Raw genomic sequence first — 21,132 nt, forward strand, 5'->3', positions numbered from 1 at the left:
CCCTGATCTAGAGATATAGATTTTTTTCTATTTCTGCATTTTATGTTTAGGGATGTAGGTTTTTCCATTTGTACTACCAACCACATTTTATTTTTAACACTTTGTATTTTTGTGGGGATTTGCATATTTTTATAAGTGGATTTTATGCCAGTCAAGGCATTAATGAATCTGAGGTGGATATGTGCGTTCAGGAAGCAGGGGGTCTGAGCTGCATAATTATTTAAAGAAAAAGGAACGGGATAATCACTAGAAGGGTGCCAAAATGTTAGGCACCCTCTCAGTGATTTTAATTTCTACCCCTGGCCCCTTTCCTGGTTGCTTAAAAAAAAGTGTACTGGCCTGGGGTACTACTGCAGAAGCGCCATGCCGTCATTCCAATCTGTGTGTATCATGTTTGAACTGAATACTGAATTGCAATAAGGCTGATTGGATGATTATTATTTTTTTTTTGTGGAATAAAATGTGAGAGACATTCTAGTGTCAACCTGGCAATAATCTGGTTACATATGGGATTCCAGTGACATGTTTAGGTTAGATTTGGCCTGAAAAGTGAGAAACATTCTAGTGTCAACCTGGCTATAACCTAGTTAACATGGGACCTGACCCAGGTGTTGTACTGCAAAGTGGGCATATTGGTTTCCACTCCAACAATTTTCCTTAAGCAGGGAGCACTTTGCAAACTGTACAGTGAAATTACCAGCAGCACCCAACACGTTTAAGTTATATCTTTGCTTCATATCTTGAAATACAAAGTTTCATATGCTTCAGCACTGTAACAGTACAATGCCAACATCCACTTTAAGGGTGCCAGCATTTCTACCTTGCAAGGCTCCTTACTTATCTTATACAGTAAAAAAGGACCAGACAGAAAAGCATCAGACAAAGTATGGCAGCAAAAATTGCAAGTACAAAACCAAGAATATTTAACAAATTACTCTTTTCTATAGAAAGAACTAAATTCTGTGTGTTATTTTGCATTTAATTTAATACCAATTGTCATTCACATATTGCTGGTGAATAAAGTACCATAGATTTGGTTCTTTATTCAGCAGCAACTTGTGAGGGACAATCCTAATTTGTATTTTTAAATTTCAGTAAAATTGCCAACTGATGTCATCTTTGAGGAAAAAAAAAATCAAGTTCAGTGTTTCAAAGTTTCCAAAGTCATATAACATGTAACAGAATTTGGGATTTGGTTTGGAACAGCAAGGATTCATGCTTTTCCAAATACTGAAAAATGTTCTGGGGTTCAGCCAAATCCTGAACAGAATCAGGGATTTGCTGCACCCATATTTCAAAACTCCTAAATTTAGTCCCACTAATGTGCTAAGAAACAGTTCCCCCTCAGAGGGAAGTAAAACTTTATTATGCAGAAGTATGGCTACTTAGGGAATTTCAAAGCCATGTGATTTTTTTTTGTTAATCATGTGAGTAAGAGGGGATGTGGTCACATCTTGTATAGTGTATGGTTGTATGGCTTACACGGAGAAAACTCTGTAATCAGACTCAACTATGCCTACAAACTCTGCCAACACTGTTTATTTTAGAAGGGGTATATCAGCATAGGAAGCAAACCAACAGGTGTCTTGGGGGTCCTGGAGTGTAGATGGCAAAGTGGTATCCTGTCCAAGAAATTCCAGTATACATTTGCAAATAACCTTCCCAAGTTTTAAGGGACAGCAAAAAGATTTAACTGCTAAAGGACAGTGGCTACTAGTGATGTTGTTGTACAGTAGAAGATTAATCATCTTCCAAGAATTTGTTTGGCTTTACATAGTAAGAAAAATGATCCACTGATGATACCAATATAATCCACTAATATAATCGTCATTCAACCCCACCCATGTGGTCATATACTGGCTAATGTTTAAGTTTCTGATTGATCAGGCTGCATGGACAGGTACTGTTCAATTTATTTTGGTCACAAGGCCAAATGATTATATCGTCTTTATCTGCCAATTTACAAGATACCCTGTGCAAAATGGTATTGGCAAGAACAAATTTATCTGCAATCTAATCGGATATAAACCTTTTGCTCCAGGGGGAAAAAAGTACAGAGATAAAGCATTAGGAAAATGCCCAGTACCACTATTTTTTGCAGAACAATATGTGGCACACTGCACACTACCACTATGCCAGGCTATGACATTTAAATATCAGGCTGCCCATGCACAATGTTTGCAGGGTAGTAACCCAGTTTGTTGTTAGAAGAACCAGGGCTGAGGGTTTTGGGAAGTGAAAAAAGCCAGTCAATCTATTTATCATCCTTTCTGTAAATAAGTGCTTACTTAGATTACTTGTCAGTATTCCCCATTTTTGGCCATCTTCCAGCTCAAGAAAATACTTTCCTACTGAACTGTTTACCTTCATTTGAATTACATATATACATATTATATTAGACTATTTCTATTATGTCTTTCCTTTCTCTCTTTTCTTAAATTCTGAAGTCTTCCAGGGGTTTGATTTATTCAAATAGTTACATCACTTTCTTTACTATTGATGTAAAACAGGTCGACATTCTTGCAATTCTGCCTGCTGCCTTTTTCATAAAGTAGCAGGTTATGGGGCATATATATCGCCAACCCCCCAAACCCACCCCGACAAATTTGGACGAATACTGAACCGAATCCAAATCCAAATCGGGAAAGTAAAAAAAAAAATTTCCACCTAACATTTAACCCATGCTTGCTAATTACGACCCAGATTCGGTTTGGCACAGAGCAAGGATTTGGCCGAAACCGAATAGTTTAAAAAAAGGCTGGATTCGGTGCATTCCTAGTTGCTATAGGCTTACGCACTATAATAAATATACCCCCATATGTCCTTCAGTCAGAAGAATCATTCCTTCCAACAATTTGAAGGAGAACTAAACCCTAAAAATGAATATGGCTAGACATGACATTTTATGTAATTAACTTATTGAACCAGCCTAAATGTTTAACATCTCTCTGTAGTAATAATCCAGTCCTTTAAAGTTGTCACAGGGGGTGACCATACTGGACACTTCTGTTAGAAGTGTCAGTGACACTCACATGCTCAGTGTGCTCTGAGCAGCTGTTGAGAAGCTAAACTTAGGGGTCATAAATTATCAAGCAAAGAAAATGATGTTTGTCTGTCCTATAAGCTGACCCTAATGGGCTGATGACTAAAGTCTGATGCTAATGGCACTGGTTTAAGAGCTGCCATGCAGTAATCAACTGTGTTAATTTCTAATCAGCCTTATATTGTGACATTTATATTCTGTATATACAGTATATTGTGAGTCGGTCCCTAAGCAGCACATGTTCAGGGAATCAGCAGAAAAGAAGTTGGTTGAGTTACTGGGGGCATCTTTGGGACCACAGATCTTCCCTGCTAAAGGGGCTTTAGTTGCCTTGGGCTAGAACAGAAGCACAAAACAATACCAATTGTATTGTACAATACCTGCCTGTTCACTTCCATTTGAATTGCCACATGTAATGGTGAAAATGCAGAAGGAGGTATTTTTGAGCATTTAACCCGGATTGCAACATGTGCTTTACAAAGTGTTTTACAGGGAACAATTCAAAAGTAAGGGGCAGGTATTGTCACAGGTGCTTCATTACCTCCGGGAGAGTACATTTTTCACCAGACAGTAAAGCTCTCCGTTACATATTGACCTTAAGCTGCCCATACATGCACCAATATAATTATACCAAACTGTGTTTCTTATTATATTTGGGTCGTGTATGGGCTCAGAATGATCTTTCTGATAATTTTCGTACCATGGCAATTGATCATTAAGTCAATGGGACACGATCTGCGCATGTATTGTGTATCTGATGATATCCTTGGAAGAACTACAATGCATTTACAGGAAGACACTTGAGTATAATTGGTGCCTGCCAACTATTTCATGTTCAAAACCTCCTCAGATTTAGCACTTTATCCTACTTCAATTTCATTTTGAATGTTAGTTTTAGATATTGCATTTAAATGCACGATTGACATCCAAACATTTGTTGGAAGAAGACTAAAATCTGAATGTGTATGACCACCTTTTATTGTAAAAGCTATTAAGTTAACTGCAACATCTTGGTATCTCTCAGTATATTTCCCAATGAGTGCCTCTAGCCTTATTATTACGCTTTTCCTTTTACATAACAAAAAACACTTTGTCCCTTTTTTGTTTTTACTGTGCACACTATTCGTTCTTCTGTTTGTGCTTGAGCATGTTTTAGTGTGTTTAGTACCCTCTTCCTAACTTTATATGCTATTATATCTTGTATAAGGTGCTTCTTTGTTTTTATTGGTCGATTCTCTTCATTTGTATGCCATAATAGTATTTGTGTTCCAACTTTTATTTTTACTAACATAGCTTGCAAAATGCTTTTTACTACAGACTGTTGCATGTTTTGATTCCTACATTCCACATTTCAAATTCTCAATAAACTGTCAGATGATGATTTCCCACCTGAGTCTAGTCACTTTCAAAGCCCAGTATTAATGCAGAAAAAAACAGCAGGTATCGGGAAACTGGTTACTTTTACATAGAAAACTGTAAATTAAGGCCATCTGCCATAGAGTTACTTTTAATTAAATAATTCTAATTCTAAAATATATATTTCCTTTTTGTCTGTAATAAGGAAATACTACCTTGCACTTGATCCCAACTAAGAAACAATTAATTCTTACTTGAGGCAAAACAATCCTATAGGTTTATTTAATGTTTAAATTATTTTGTAGAAGACAGTATGGTGATTCTATAAGACCCCTTATAGAGAAAACACAGTCTCTGAGCATTCTGGATTACAGACCCCATACATGTGCATGCATATTAATATTTGTACTGTCAATTTTTATTTTTTGTTTGGTGCTGTACATTTTAAAGTTGTCTTTCACATAGTTATTCTGCTGCCAATCACTCCAGGTCAGAGAAATCTATGAAAGCAGCTGCTCCAACATATTGTAGTTTACCTAACGGGATGAGACAACAATGTTTGGTTTGTTTGATGCCCAGAGAATTACAGCAATGCTGTAATATAACTTCTTTTATGACTGGCTCCTTAACTTAATTTTTAAGGGTAATAGCCTCCACTCAATTTAAATCGCTTTTCTGGTGCACACGAGGGGAATAAAACACTAGAAATCACCACTAATTCAAAGTGAATAGGAACTGCTGTTATGCAACAGGTGCTCTGTAGTGACAGAAAGGTTTCTTTCAAAAACACACAGGTATAAAATAGGCTGTCAGTGGCTCAGCTATTGGCACAGTTTGGCAAATACAGATGAGGAGGAAGCAGCGGCACTACCAGCACAGGCATTTCATCATCCATGTCAACAGTATATATCTATAAAACCACGCACACGCACCACCTACATTTTATCAATGAAGAGAGCAAGATGCAGCATTAGAGTGCTTTCCCCGAGGTGTTCCCAAAGCAGGCTGACAGATAACTGACAAAGAGTCCGTCACTGAACTTGCATTGACCTTGGCTCCATGTGACTCAAACTAGGAGCCAGAAACCTGCACGATCAAGGTTTTCAACAGTTTGTGATTATTCACTTTTTAGAATAAATTATGAAAAAAAAAACAGTTCAGCATCAAACATAGAAATCTCTCAATCATTTTCCTCCTGATGCCATACTAAATGATAGGAAGGAGAAAAGACAACTTCTGCATTCACCACTTTGAGCTGGTAGCTGTTTGCAAACTAGCTGCCCTAAACCTCTCCACAACTCAGCCAACTGTGCTCCAAATGTTCCTCAAAATATTTAATATTAGGAAAAATACATATAGGTGCGAATAGCGCTGGCATACACAATTCTTCAGGGACCCCACCTCCTTTTCTCAGACCCAAGGCCTCCCAATGCCATAAAAAAAAAATCACATTCACTGCAATACTGTACTTATAGGATTATATAGTAAATAATGTATCTCTTATTTGTAAAATAAAGGATATTATACATTACTGAGGAATTCTATGACTATATAAGAGTATAATGCCAAGAGCAACTTCTAATCATATTTTACAAAGGGGGTGGTACATTATTTGCATTGATGACATTACTAGGAACCGTTAATAAGGATATAATTAACAGGATACTCATGACTCTTTTGTATAATATAAAAATAAAGATAAAATACCAAGAAAAATATACACACTCTAATATTGCAACCAACAGGCAGTAATAAGCCTACTAATGCCTGGTTCTGCATTAGGGTATACATTTAAGAACTTACTGACTAAAGTATTCCATGGTCACTTGCCCAAATTTAATGCACATTACGATATTACATGCCATTTGTGAAAATCCATGTGCTACAACAAAGGTGGCATAAAGTACAGAAAAGATGTCTCATTCTTGGTACAGTGTCTATTAAATCCATAGAGAGATAACTGGAACAATTATATTAGCAAGACTTTTAAAAAAATCAATACAAAATGTTTTTCCCCCTAAAAAGGCAGCATCTCAGCACCAACTGGGATATACCACCACCCCTTTTTGGAGGATTAGCTTCACAGTACTGTTTTCTTCTTAACCTTATAGCATAGCATTTTTATATGCAGGTATAGGATCATACGGAATGCTTAGGACTCTTGGATTTTCCAGATAAGGGATCCTCATCCCTTAAGTCTGCTAAAAATAATTTAAACATTAAATAAACTCAATAAGATTGTTTTGCGACCACTATAGATTTTTTCAGCTTAGTTGGGATCAAGTACAAGCTACTGTTTTTAAGCATGACATCTGTATTTCAAAAAACTTGTAGCTTAAAAACAGTACATTATATAAAGAATGTTAATGCTTTGTATCCTGGCCACTACACACAGTATATTAAGTATAGAGAACAGTTTAACCAAACAGGAGCTTAACCATTTCCTTTCAGCTCAGGGTTAAAAGTCGAGGACAGTTAGTATCACTGAAAAATCTGCTTAAATCTCAATATTTTAAGTGAACTCAGCACAGCAAACCACATTTTTAAATCATATAAGAAAAAATAACAGTGTTGAAGTGGGAACACTAACATATTATGGTAGCAGAATGACAACACTGTCCCGACAAAACTAAGTTATAAATGCGCACAAAAAGCGTGCACAGATGTATTTCATTCATAAAATTCATTAAAATCAGTTGCAAATGACCTGGTATAAACGAATGGGAATTGCAAACCTCCAAAAGCCACACTAAGCTTCAATTCATAAATACCTTGGCACAAGAATAAATTAACTCTGAGGCCAAAGCTTCAATTCATAAATTCCTTGGCACGAGGATACACTCAGCCACAGGCCTGCACTGCACTGAAATGAAATCTTTCAGGACTGGATCATACCATGAAATTTCAGTTCAAGACTAAATAATCAGCTGCATGAAAATTAAACTGCAACCCATTTGAACCATTTTGCAGGATTTCTGTGTGTTATGCGAACAGCCAGACACAGGCTTAAGGTAACTGGAAATATTCACAGTCCAAACAGGACACAGATTAGACAGGGTTATATATATAATATATAATGTAACAGAAAGCTAAACGAATCAATAATGTATCAGAAAGATTGCATATGTTAATCTGTAAAGGGAAAGGGTCTTAACCATACCCGCAGCTGATTTTGAGTGTCACAGAGATACACCATGGCTGGATAGGTGAAATCTATTTCTATAATTTATCACAGCACCAGAGAATATAGCAAATAAACTATTTCAAAGTCTGCTTTTCACTTATTCCATCTATTTGACAAACAAAGACACAAACACTTTCTAGTTTAGCCTAAGGGCCACATCACACGTGGCGTTTTATCTGCTGGTATATCTATGGACCTTCCTCCTGAAAGCACTGTGTATTGAGAAGCATTGCATTGGAGATTGGTGCAAAATGCATACTTTTGTGTTTCCGTGCTTAAGTCCAGCCTGTCTAAGGGCACACCAGGCCGATGCTGTGCCTGTCAATGCACAGTAATTTAGGGGCGGAAGGAAGCAGATGTGCATCTTTTTACCCACCGTAGACACACTGGCAGAGAAAATACATCATGTGGCATTGCCCTTATAGCTTAACCTACCTCCTTCTTACATCCATAAAAACCATAACCAAAAAATAATAAGACAAATCCAATTATAGCCACTGACTCCTCAAGCTCAATATATAAAAAGTCTGATCTACCACAGTTTTTGACTCTGATTACTACTGCTCCTTAGGTGTGTCGTACCAGCCATTTTAACATATTACCAATAAAGTACGACTTCCTTTTTCAGCAGGAAGCAAAGTCACAGGACTACCAGGAAAATGAGCAATTACAAAAGAAACCCTTGTGACGGGGCCTTAAAGAGTGAGATAACCTTAACATTTACTTTAAGTATGTTGTAGATAGCATTAGTTGTAGACATTATGCACTTGTTTTATCATTATCATAATGTTTTTTAAATTAATTTTTGTTTTTCACTTTTCTTCACAATAACATTTTACTAAGTAGTCTAACTAAGTAGACTAACAAGTCTCTATTATTTTTGTTCATAGTTCATCTTTATTCAAGCACTGTCCTGTTTTGTCAAGGGACAATAGGGCTTGTTTCAATCAAACACATGACTTGCGGCTATGGTCAGTAAGACTAGCAACCAAATAATAGAGGTATAATACTAACATATTCAATAATTTAAAGGACAAAATTAAAAATAAAAAAGCACCGTCTGATTAACTGTGAACTAAATGTATTAATAGGTAAACTTTCTTATTAGCACTATGAGCTCAACAGAATGAAATAAAAGATGCCCAATAGTGAGGAGGCACTGCATATAAATAATAATAAAAACTGATATTTTACATTGAGCTGTAACTGATTAATATTTAATATACAGTTTAATTGCAAATTTCATAAATAAGAGTGATGTGGTATACATCTATTCATTTTATCTATACTTCATAAAAACACCTTACCTTTGGCGGATCAAACAACTCCAGAAGGTACTCGTCACTCTCCAAAGTCCCAGATTTTCGCAAAACCAAACGGCATCTCTGCCAAGAAGTCCCACCATCCATGCATTTTTCATCCACCATGCTGTAATTTAATTGCCCTTCCTTGCGAACATCAATTGTCGGCTCACGTGTAATAGTCCAAGGCAAAATCCGTTTTTGCAAGCCTTGCCAGGATGGTGGCTCTGTTGAGTCTGTCTCTGCTTCCCTGGTCTCAGGAGGAGTAGAATCTGCAGACTTTCTACGGAATATATTTCTAATGCTTCTTCGAAACTGGGCTAGGGAAAATCGGATAAAAGGTCTCGCAGCTGGGGTACTGCTGCATGGTCGAAGTTCTTCAGAGCTCCATGTTTTGGGTGCAAGTTGTACAGAAGTGTCAGAAACAGTCTGATCTATATGTTCATGTTGTGCTGTTAATTCTACCTCCAATTTTGCTGCAACCGTACTGGAAGGATCATCTGATGGCCTCCTACCTGTCTCTCTATAATCTTTGACTCTGCTGAAGGGGAAAAATCTGTATTGGTCCATACCCCAGCTTTCCCTCACCTCGTTCCTGAAATACTGCTGGAAAAGATCTGTAAAATGCAATGAGAAGATCTCTGCTGCCAGAATGTCATGTTGTGGATTCTGGTTAGCAAATAACCAATACTGCTTTGCCAACTCCCTTGCCGTGGAGATAGCGTGGAGTTTGCAGAACTCATTCCAGCCTTGCGGGACAGATGAACTTTCAGGCTGAATAGTGTCCCCATTCATTGCAGTGACTGAAGCAATTGTGGTGTGCTACGAAAGCAGAAAAAGGAAACACTAAGTAAAAGGGGCTTTCCATTGCGTGAACAATAAGATTTACTGAGATGTTTACTAAGAGGAAGTTAGTAAACACTTTTGTATTTTATAGCCAGCTCCTACAAAGCAGGTAATACAAACTATGTGCAATGGATTACAGAATAAAGGTGTCTTAGAAACAGGAAAGACAGCACAATAATATATAAGCCAATTTACCTGTAATATAACATACAATGTAGTAAACATATACTAGAAACAAATCCCCCACAAGAAATAATAATTCATTAATACAACAGTAACCCGTTTCAGTTTTGGAATATGTTCAGTGACCATTGTGATAATATACCCAAGCTTATTTCAGCATTACATATATTATCAACTACAGAGAAATAACTTTTTCGGAAACCCTTTATCCAGAAAGTTCAAAATTACCAGAAGGCCATCTCCTCATAAAGCCCACTTAAAGCAAACACTTCAAAATGATTGCCTTTTTCTCTGTAATAATAAAACAGTACCTCGTACTTGATGGTAACTAAGCTGCATGAATCCATAGTGGTGGCAAAACAATCCTATTGAGTTTATTTAATGTTTAAATGATTTTTAGCAGACTTAAGGGATGAAGATCCCTTATCTGGAAAATTCAAGAGTCCTAAGCATTCCGTATGTCCTATACCTGCATATAAAACTGCTATGCTATAAGTTTGATTTCTAACAACAACAGGAACTTAGAGCTGGGCATAACTAAAAGTGTATTTAAGAAATATGCCCTTAATGGTGTTAACATTTTTGTAGTTGTTGCAGATAATCCAATTTTTGTACACTCCCTTTCCCCAGAGCAATAATACTGATGATGAAATAGGCAGCAGAATTACATCAGTACTAGGCATGATATGAAGTAAGAAATCTAAAGGGCAGGACCAAAAGTGGGCAGGACACAAAGCAGACAAAATTTTAATGGAATAACTGGAGATAAAGTGTTAGTCCTCCTGCAGTCCTGGGGCGATGGAGCGAAATATGCTGGTAGCTATAACACACCATAACATCCTCTTCACAAATAAGATGTGTTAACTGGTGCAGGAGGCTGTGGGAGTTACCCCCAAACCTACCACCACCTCCCCTGCACCACTCCTCTAGCTCCATAAACAGGCATAGCGTCAGCTTGTGTGGAGCTAAATGGAGCGGATATTGGCATGGAAACAGAACATGATGCATTATGATGCAGTATGCATTTTGGCACTGACATACTCTGTGTAGCTCCACACAGGCTGCTGCTGTGTCTATCATTGGAGATACATAAGGGGGCACATGACAGTGGGTAAAAAACATAAGTGGAGGAAACCGTATGATCTGTTCTGTGTGCCCCTGGCCTTAGTCTGGCATCCAATCAAAACTTTTTCAAATATTCCTGTCTGCCTGTTCTAAAAAAATCGCAGCCAGTTCACTTTCTCCCTCTCACATTGTGCAGCCCTTTCTTCCCTGCTCTGCTCCTGACTGGAAGGGCTGCACAATAATGATGTGTGGCCGGCATAAAAAAGGCGTGGGTCCAGCAGGTGCGAGCCGTACTCTGCCTTTGGCCCACCCCTCCACAACATTATTATGACAACTGTCACTATATATATATATATTCTCGCAAGCATCACTCTGCTGCTTTAGTGATGTAACAAGGGGGCAGGTTGGGCACAGGTATATAAGAAGTGAAGGTGCAGCAGGTCATGTAGGATAAGATTGACATTGATACTAAACCAGTAACAGAAGGACAGAAAAAAATGTACGTTGAAAGGGTAAAGACGAAGTGGTAAAACATTTTAATAGGTTAATAGATTTCTTTTATAGATTATATTTTATTGAATGAATGGAATTTTAATACTGAAAAATATTATTATAGACTCTGTAAGTGCTTATGGCTGTATTTACATAGACCTTTCTGATAAAGCTTACTTAGTTTTTACCTTTCCTTCTCCTTTAAAGGGATACTGTCATAATTTTTTGGTATACTTTTTTTCTCTAAATGATACTGTTTACATAGCAAATAATTCACGCTATCATTTAAAAGTGTGACTGAAATTAGTCAGAGCCCAGGTTGCATGGCTGTAGCACCCTGGGAAATGAAGAATATAGCGAGCCCCATGTGAAATTTCAAAATTAAATATAAAAAAAAATATGTTTGTGTTTTTGAAAAATGGATTTCAATGCAGGATTCTGCTGAAAATGCTCTATTTTAACTAATGCATTTTGGAACAATTTGTTTTCCCATGATAGTATTCCTTTAAGGTGGCAATACACGGGCCCTCCCACAGGCCAGATACTGATTGGGCAGTTTTAATTTAAAATTAAAATAATAATTAATTAAATTCTGTTGGCGTGCATTTGCTATTGTTGGGGTCCAAACAATAGGATCGGGCTGATCTCACCCATATCTGTGTATGGCCAGCTTTATACAGCTGCTATGATCAAAATAACAACAGTGAACATATTAATGGGCAGACCCAGGCTCAAAAAAACACAAAAGCACTGCAGGCTTCTGTGCAGCCAGTATGTTAGAATACAGAAAAAAAAGAAATAAAGATAAGACTTACCTTCTTATCGCTCTCCATGGCTAAGTTTCTGTGGGATGCATGGCCTTCCTGCATGCATACATTTTAACCCATATGAACACCTTTAATGAAAACAAAGTAAAAGACACAGTATTTAAAAAAACAGACACAGGCAGAATATCCAAAAGCACAGCAAGGTTTCATAATCAAGGGTATCAACATTCATTTAGTCCAACAAGATTCAGACAATACCCTAGCTGTGGTAATCTCCCCGAAATGCCATCTACCGGCTAGAATGTAAATTGCCGGTGGGATGGCATACGCAGCGCAGCGATTTGCCGAAATCGCCGAAGTTGCCTTGAGAGGAAACTTTGGCGACTTCTGCGCCGCGTATGCCATGCCACCGGCGATTTCCATTCTAGCTGGTGGGATGGCATTTTGCAGGCGACTAATCTCCCCGTCTGTCACGGCCATAAGACATCTTAGAATGTGTATGTACAGTCCTCCACAGGCAAAGCATACAGCCGTGGCTGCAGTCCTTCGCTCATTTAATAAAGGGTAAATGGGCACATGGAAAGGCGGCTGTTAAACTAGTCACAGAGGTTTCATTTAATGGTAAATGCCAGGGAGTCGAGTATTGGTAAAAGAGTTGCTAGGGTCAGTGGCAGAGGGTTACCTAGTGCCTAGTAGGCATTAGGAAACTAAGTGGTACTGAACGGTTTAAAATAATAAAATATTGACCGCTCTCTAAATAAGAGCCATTGGATCTCCATGAAAAGGCTTTTGCATGAATCAGACACCTCTTCTGTGAAAGATTTCCATTGGTCACATTTAGTCCACTTCCTCCATCAAAAGACCTATTGTTCTTGAAACTTCACTTTGTGTGAAATAAGCTTTTTGCTCTAGGTCACTTATTTGTTTAAAACAACCTATATTAGTTGTTTTTAAAGTTCCTATTTTATTAGTGATCTTTTTGGAAAACAATAACTTACACGCAGAAACTTCAGTATCAGATGTTACGGCAGAACATCATCATGATTTACATTTGTTATTTAATCCTACTATAGGCATCCAACTAACAGTTGTCAAATAAATCACCTGTTGGATTCATAAGTCATGTGTCCTACACAGACTTTCTTTATAATTTGCTTCAGCCCTTGCCGCAGTAACTAGAACTGCAATACAGGTATGGGACCTGTTATCCAGAAAGCTTGGGACCTGGGGTTTTCTGGATAAGGGATCTTTCCGTAATTTGGATCTTCATAACTTAAGTCTGCTAAAAATCATTTAAATATTGAATAAACCCAATTGGCTTGTTTTGCCTCCAAAAGGGATTCATTTTAACTTAGTTGGGATCAAGTACAAGGTACTGTTTTATTATTACAGAGAAAAAGGAAATAATTTTTAAAAATTAGAATTATTTGCTTATAATGGAGTCTATGGGATATGGCCTTTCCGTAATTTGGAACTTTCTCGATAATGGGTTTCCAGATAAGGGATCCCATACCTGTAGTACTACTTTTACTGCAACTTACCCTGTGTGCTAGTTATATAACCCTACTTATTTATAGTGATGAGCGAATCTGTCCCATTTCGCTTCGCCATAAAATTAGCGAAAGGGCAAGAAAATGAGTGAAACGGCGAAAAATTTGCGTAACGCATTTGTTGTGCGTTTTTTTTTTTTGTTGCCCATGTCTATTTTGTCGCCCCGCTTTTTAGACGTGACCGCGCCCAATTTTGACGTGACCGCACCCAATTTGCCATCAGCCGCAAGAGGCAAAATTTGCTCTTTTGAAGCCTTTTCGGGCCTCCCTTTACCATGGACCCCTGATTGGAGTACCTGCTCTACCCCCTGATGGTGGCATTGCAATATCCTGTTAAAAGAACTGATGTCAACAAGTACTGGAGTAAAGCTGGCTATACAAGCACTAATAATATCGTACAAAACCTCGTTTCGTACGATATTCGGTGCGTGTATGGCAAGTCGGCGAGTTGACCAATATCGCAGGAAGCTGCTGATATCGGGCGACTCGCCGATCGGGCCAGTTAAAAGATTTTGAATGGGTGCCATAGAAGGCGCCTGACCAAAATCTGCCTTCAGCGCTGAATCGGCAGAAGGAGGTAGAAATCCTATTGTTTCTAACTCCTTATCTGCTGTTTCAGCCCTGAACGGTTTGTGGCTGATTGTACGATCTAAAGATCGCAAATCGCCACGTGTGTGGCCACCTTAAGGGCTGCGGAGAGTTAAATCCAGTAAAACCTGTGCAGCCATACAATCTCAGAGAAAAACCCTATTCCCCATATATAACAAAGGGTTATACATTTGCCCAGGTGCAGTAACACATAGAAACCAATAAGATGCTTGCTTTTAAACAGGTGACTAGTAAATGCAACCTGTTGATTGGTTACTATATGTTACTGCATCTAGGAAAATTTAGTGCAATTTATTACATCACCCCCTATATCTTTCTGGGAAACGATCCCTAACATTTCCTAAATATTCATGTATTTGGCTGGCTTACAGAATAAATGTCCCAAAGGGCAGATTCATTGCTGGATTCCCAGCAGTTCGACCCATTTCAGGAAACTATTACCAAATTAATGCATTTATTAAAGTTTATAAATGTGTCACTTCATTAGAAAGTGTCAAAACACATCCATTTTCAAAGTTTGTCAGCAGTCAGCATTGCTCAAAAGCAGCACAAAACATTAAAGGGGATGTAAACCCAAAAATAAAACTCCGCAATATACAAAAAACGAAATTCAATTTCAATTGTTTTAAAGTAATCTGTAAATATAACTGCTAATGAAAGCAGTATCTATTTTCTACCACTGCGGCTCTTAAGGTGGCTATACACATGCAGATATAAGCTGCCAATTAGTCTTTTAGACCGATTTAGCAGCTTATCTGCCCATGTATGGCACCCCACAAAATCCTCCAAGATCAATATCTGGCCGAAAATCGTCCAGATGTCGATTGGCAGGTTTGATCTACCCGTCAGATTGGGGACCGCAACAGCCTGTCTTCGGTCTGACTGCACCTATGCCCCTCATGAAATATCTCCCGATATGCCGACCTAAGTGCCTATGCTGGAAGGGTGAAGACACACTGAGCTACTTAGCAGCAGCTACTTGTCATGGCTACCAAATGCCAGAAAATAACCTGCCATAGAGAATACTGAGAATTGCCGTGACAAGTTTTCACCCTAAGGGCAGTGGCACACAGTGAGATTAGTCACCTGCGATAAATCTTCGCTATTATGGGCAACTAATCTCCCCGACATGGCATCCAACCAGCAACCATCGCCGGTGGGATGGAATACACATCGCTTCGAACGGCCAAAGTTGCCTCGCAAGGAAACTTCGGCCGACTTCGGAAAACGCATATGCCATCCCACTGCAGATTTACATTTTGGCTCGTGGGATGGCATGTTGGGGAGTCACCCGCAACAGCGAAAATTTATCGTGGGCAACTAATCTCCCCGTGTGCCACTGCTCTTAAGCTGGCATTTTGGGAGAAGATCAGCTCGTCGAATATGCTCAGATGCGATATCCGCATAAAAACGCGAGAAAATGCAGTCTGCACCCCAGGTAGGGGGAGTTTTAAGAGTATTCTCGGCAAATGTTTTTCAGCTTGCCGATAATATGCGCCATGCGCTTGGTGTGGCATTAGCCTAAATGTCTCAGTGTATTTTTTATTATTTCAATCACCTGGCGCATTTACTGGAGAAACCATAAAGAGATTTTTGTATTTTTAAGAAATTCAGGAGACCCGTGGTAATTTAACAATTCAAGTTGAAAAAAGCAGAATGGGTGACTTATTTCCTAAGAATTTTGTTTTATAACCAAAGGCAGAGTTTTGTTCTCCCCAAGATAAATGTGCTCAGCATCCACTGGCAGCAATTAACTGCAAATTCCAGTACTAAACAGCTAGAAAGAAATATATACACACTTAAGACATACACTATAATTCCTATAATGCAAAAAAAGTCCTGATCTCTGACCATAGAGACAAGGAGCCACAGACTGGCAATTACTACAACTAGGTATAAGCTTTGCTCCATGTGATTGCTTTATAACAGACCATGCAAGTTAGGAAATGACTGAAGGAATGCTGGTAATAGTACTTTAGAGACACAACATGGAGACTTGTAACCTAGGTTAAAATATGGGGAATATTAAAGTAGACAGTAATTTTTTTATGTATATCTTTAATTAGACAACTACTTTTATTTGCAGCATTTTACATATTTAGAATACATTCATTACACAGGGTGAGCAAGCTACTAAATCAAGCTAAAGGATTTATCTGGTATAAGTGGTAAAAATGTACTAGGTCAGTAGTATATTGACAATGTGTAAAAAATACATACACGTTTTAACATAAAATCCCCAGTTGTAAGATGGACCCCCTGCATCTAAAACAGATGGTTTAATAGTGCAGATAAAGCCAAATAATCACAACCAAATCACCAAGCTTGCAACTTACTAAACACTCACATTTGCAATGTGTACTGAGAATAAATCAAATAAAGACACAGCATGTGGCATTTCAAGCATTCACTTATTCTATACAAAACAAGTCCGCAAACACCAATGTTTCAGTTTCACTGGCTTTTGTTTATCGTTGTGAAGAACTCATAATTATGTAAGATGTTGTTTTCTCCTGTAGACTTCTATTTCTAATGTTTCTAAGAAAAGCCTATAGAAAGGGTTAAAAAAAAAAAAAAAAAAAAAAAAAGTACATCCACGTTGTTTTCCTGGAATTGACACAGTTTCTGTGCGGCCCTATACAGGCAAGCTGCGTTTATTCTTATTTTACAATTTCCAGGAATTTACACAGCTTTAATGCGGTCCCCAGGAAAACATAAAATCGAGGTTCTACACAATGTGGTCACAACTATATGGACACCTCCATGTCCAAAACGTTATTCAAGAGTATTTATATGAAGTTGCTCCTTTATTGCTAGAACAGTACCTGCTTCTCTGGGAAGAAGTTCCACAGAGTTTGGAAAACTAAGGTTTAGTTGGGCTGATGTCACGGTACAGACCTCGCTTTGTGCATTATTGTGCTAAAACAGGAAACTCTTGCCATAAAGTAGGAAGAAAAGAATTTTTAAGAATGTCAAAGTAAGTTGTTACCTTAAAATTGCTTTCAAACCAAACCATGGAAAACAATCTCAGACCACTATTCCTGCTCCATCAAAATCTAACATTGGAATGATGCATTGAGGCAGGTAGTGTTCTCCTGGCATCTGCAAAACCAAGACTTATCAATTAGACTGCCAGATGGTGAAAAGAGATTTATCACTCCAGAGGATTTTTCCACTTCTTTAGAATCCAATAGTGATGATCTTTTTATACCAGTCCAGCTAAAGCTTGGCATTGCACATGTAGTGTTTGGTTTTTTTTGCCACAGATAAGCCAGGAAAACCCCACACTCCTTATGAATAGCTCTTGTGTTGACTTACTTCTAGGGAAAGTTTGACACTCAGCAGTGATTACATACATAAAATATGCTAAACATACCGCACTCACGGATCTTAGCATTAAGAACAAAAAGCCTTTTTAAGAAAAAGACAAGGTTTTGGTTGCAAGGTAATTTTATTACGGAACAAATAATCAGAACTGCAAGTAACCCACCTTAAAGGAGAAGGAAAGGCAAAATCACTTGCGGGTGCCAAAAAGGGATGCCAAAATTTTAGGCCAAGTGACTTAAATCGCTTACCTTTTACCCCGGGCTGGTGCCCCTGTACAGAGAGAACAGCACCAGGCCGGGGTAGCTGCAGTGCTTCCTCCTTCCGGCTTTACTCGCGCGCATGCGCAGTAGAGTGAAAAAGCGGAACTTTAACAGAGAAGTCGGCCTTTCACTCTAATGCGCATGCGCCAGTCCCAGGAATTTGCCGGCAAAACGAAGGCAGAAGGAGGAAGCGCTCCGCTACAGGTACCCCGGGCTGGTGCTGTTTTCTCTTAACAGGGGCACCAGCCCGGGGTACAAGGTAAGCGATTAAAGTCACTTGGGGGTGCCTAACATTTTGGCACCCCCAAATGAATTAGCCTTTCCTTGTCCTTTAAAGACGATGGAAAGATAAAAACGAAATCAGCTTTATCAGAAAGGTCGATGTAAATACAGCTATAAGCACTCACAGAAATACTGCACTGAGTCCTCTATCAAAGGAAACACATGATTTCTTGTCTCCTTTTGCATAAACTTTGGTATCAGACTTTCTCTCCCTTAGGGCTTCTTCAGTGTAGGGGCAGGGGTCTGCGCAGCTCTCTCCCCCTTCATTTTTTTGCTCCCCCTCCCATAAGAATTCATAAGAATTTATTCCTCCTCCCATCACAATGTGTGATCTAAGCTACCAGCAGCTAGAGCTTTAGCAGGGAAGCAACTGAGACCAAGCTAAAATGGCTGCTGCAATCTTAAGCAAACAGCATCTAGGGCTGTTTACTCAGGTATGGTAAAGCTTTCTGCAGAGTAAATATAGTGTTCTAGGTGGCACAATGATCATAATGATCATTTTTCACTGATAGGGCTGCTTTTGTAACTAATTGTTACTTGAAGTTCCTAAACTTGACTTTAACCAACCTGACTGTCCCTTCTCAACCTGTCAGTTATAGTTTCTAATGCAAACAGCTTTTATGCTGCACAAATATGGCAGCCTCCTCAGGAACATGGGGTAACATAGGTAATGTAAAAGCATCAGGCAAATACATTTATGGCAAAATTATGCAAATACAATGTTATGATAGATGTAAAAAAGGTTTAATTTCTGGTGTCAGTATCTCTTTAATTCCTTTTAATAGTTCAACCCTCCAGGTTCCTAATGTACCCTCTTCTTGTTCTTCTTGCACCCCTGTTCATTCCACGCAGTCCATATGCCCAGGCTAAACAAATGAATATCAAGGTTTCTTACCTTATAGAAAAACCATGAAAGAAAAAAAATCTTAAAAAAAATCATAAGAAGTAGATGATAGTGAAAATGTGTTTGTAAGGGTCTGATTCATTTTACAATCACACTTGCAACACCCTTTCCTGAGTAAACTTCTACAGAAAAAAGGACTACTCCAGAAAATATTTGGAAGCATTGCAATTTACCATAAATAAGACAATCAACCAGCAATAAAAGGAGGATGTGTGTTAGACTGCTGATAATATGCAATATAATTTCAATGTTTATGGAACACTGGGTTAATAATTAAAATGTATGCACATGAAGTGCTTCTCTATGGGCCCTGAAAGAGATTTAGACATTCTTGCAATTCCATCAGAATTGCCTAAACTCTTTGCACATTTAAAACTAAAACATTAAGTCAGCAAGCAGTTACCCTCCTATCTACCTTAAGAACAGAATCCCAGGATTTTATACATGGGAAGTATGAAGAGTATTGGGTTCCGGGTGCCATGAGCAGTTTTCGGAAAGGGCAGGGCACACTGGCACAGTCTATCAAGTAAATGACTGACTTTTCAAAAATCTTCTTAGATCTATTACCATTTTGGTTAACTCTACTGCAGGAATCTGCCACTCCAGCCAAAGCAGCAATTCAGGTTAGCTAGTACTCATTATTCCCAGCGATAGAATGCACATCTGCACAAAGGTATCAATCGTGAGTGTACTATATTAAATTAAAGTGTAGAGGACAGTGTAAAAGCGGACGTGCTGTGAGGAATAACTCAGCATTAGCCCCTTAAACAGGGCCCCCACGTTTGACCTTCTATCGGTGCTGCCACTGCCAACAAGAAAATGACTCAGCATCCTTCCAGTCACTAGCCAAGCTTCCTCCTGCACAAAACACAGACGCAGGCTTCACTGGAACTCCACGTGCCACTTCAATACTGGTAACACAGTCTGAAGTACGTCACAGAAATCACCAAGCTGAACGTGCTACTAAATGAAAGCATTCTGTTCTCTACAGATACTATAGATTGACATATAGGAACATGTCAATCCATGAAAAAGAAACCAGGAACTATAGGTGTGATGAAATGCAGGCAACCATTCTGGCTTACCAGTCTCTCTTTATACAACCTTCCACTTCTCCAACTCTATAGCATTTTTCTCCACTCACAGAAGCAAGCATTCTGTCACCCTAAACCTTGCTGTTCTACATAATAAATATTCTCTGATGGCCTCATGTGACAAATGGTTTGTGTATCTTGTAATGTTGATATTATTGAATATGATAGCGATGATCATAGAATCAGATAAAGTATGAGTGCGTGTGGTCATCGGTCAACCACAACACCTGCTGCTCTTGGATTCAGTCTGCGTGTAAAACTGTGAACAATTGAAGATTACAATTGCAGAAGACTGCAGAATGATTGTTGCAGCAACTAATTTTGAACAAACTGCTGCTGCTTGTATAGGAGTTGCATCTATTCCCCCCCCATACTATCTGCCACTAAGCAGATGTTTAGAGTATGCATGGTCAAGTTACAATACTACTTTGTAATGGCAATTTACCAACAGGTATTCCCTTGATGCAAAATACAGCATTTCCCATACTAGTAACTTTTACATATACATAATAATGGGCCCAGAAGGCATAAAAATGACAGCAGCTTATGAAGCTCACAGGCAGGTAAGTGGGAATAAATAAACCATGGAAGGACACATATGGTCCTTGAGCCTCCAGCTGGACATCCCTGCTTAACAGCAATGCCTGCTGAGGTGTTTCAAAAATACTGTCTGCAATGGCCAGTCACTAATGGGTATTCCTATGTTCCGCCAATAGGCAGCTATCAATACACGCACTAGAGTGGGGATCCCCAACCTAGTTTACCCATGGTACACATTTAAATGTAAAAAGAGTTGGGGAGCAACACAAACATGAAAAATGTACATGGGGGTGCCAAATAAGGACTGTATTTGGTTATTTGGTAGCCTC

General features: G+C 38.6%; 1 protein-coding gene across 1 annotated transcript in view; it reads right to left on the reverse strand.

The window, feature by feature from the left end:
* The window catches only part of sh2b3 (SH2B adaptor protein 3), an 89,839-nt gene that overhangs the window by 57,617 nt on the left and 11,090 nt on the right, over positions 1-21,132 (reverse strand). Inside the window, 2 exon segments of the mRNA NM_001100247.1 lie at positions 8,891-9,706; positions 12,286-12,365. Coding sequence (NP_001093717.1) covers positions 8,891-9,706; positions 12,286-12,303 — 834 coding nt within the window. The 5' untranslated portion in view covers positions 12,304-12,365.

The sequence above is a fragment of the Xenopus tropicalis genome, chromosome 1, assembly GCF_000004195.4.
Source record: "Xenopus tropicalis strain Nigerian chromosome 1, UCB_Xtro_10.0, whole genome shotgun sequence".
Classification (NCBI taxonomy): domain Eukaryota; kingdom Metazoa; phylum Chordata; class Amphibia; order Anura; family Pipidae; genus Xenopus; species Xenopus tropicalis.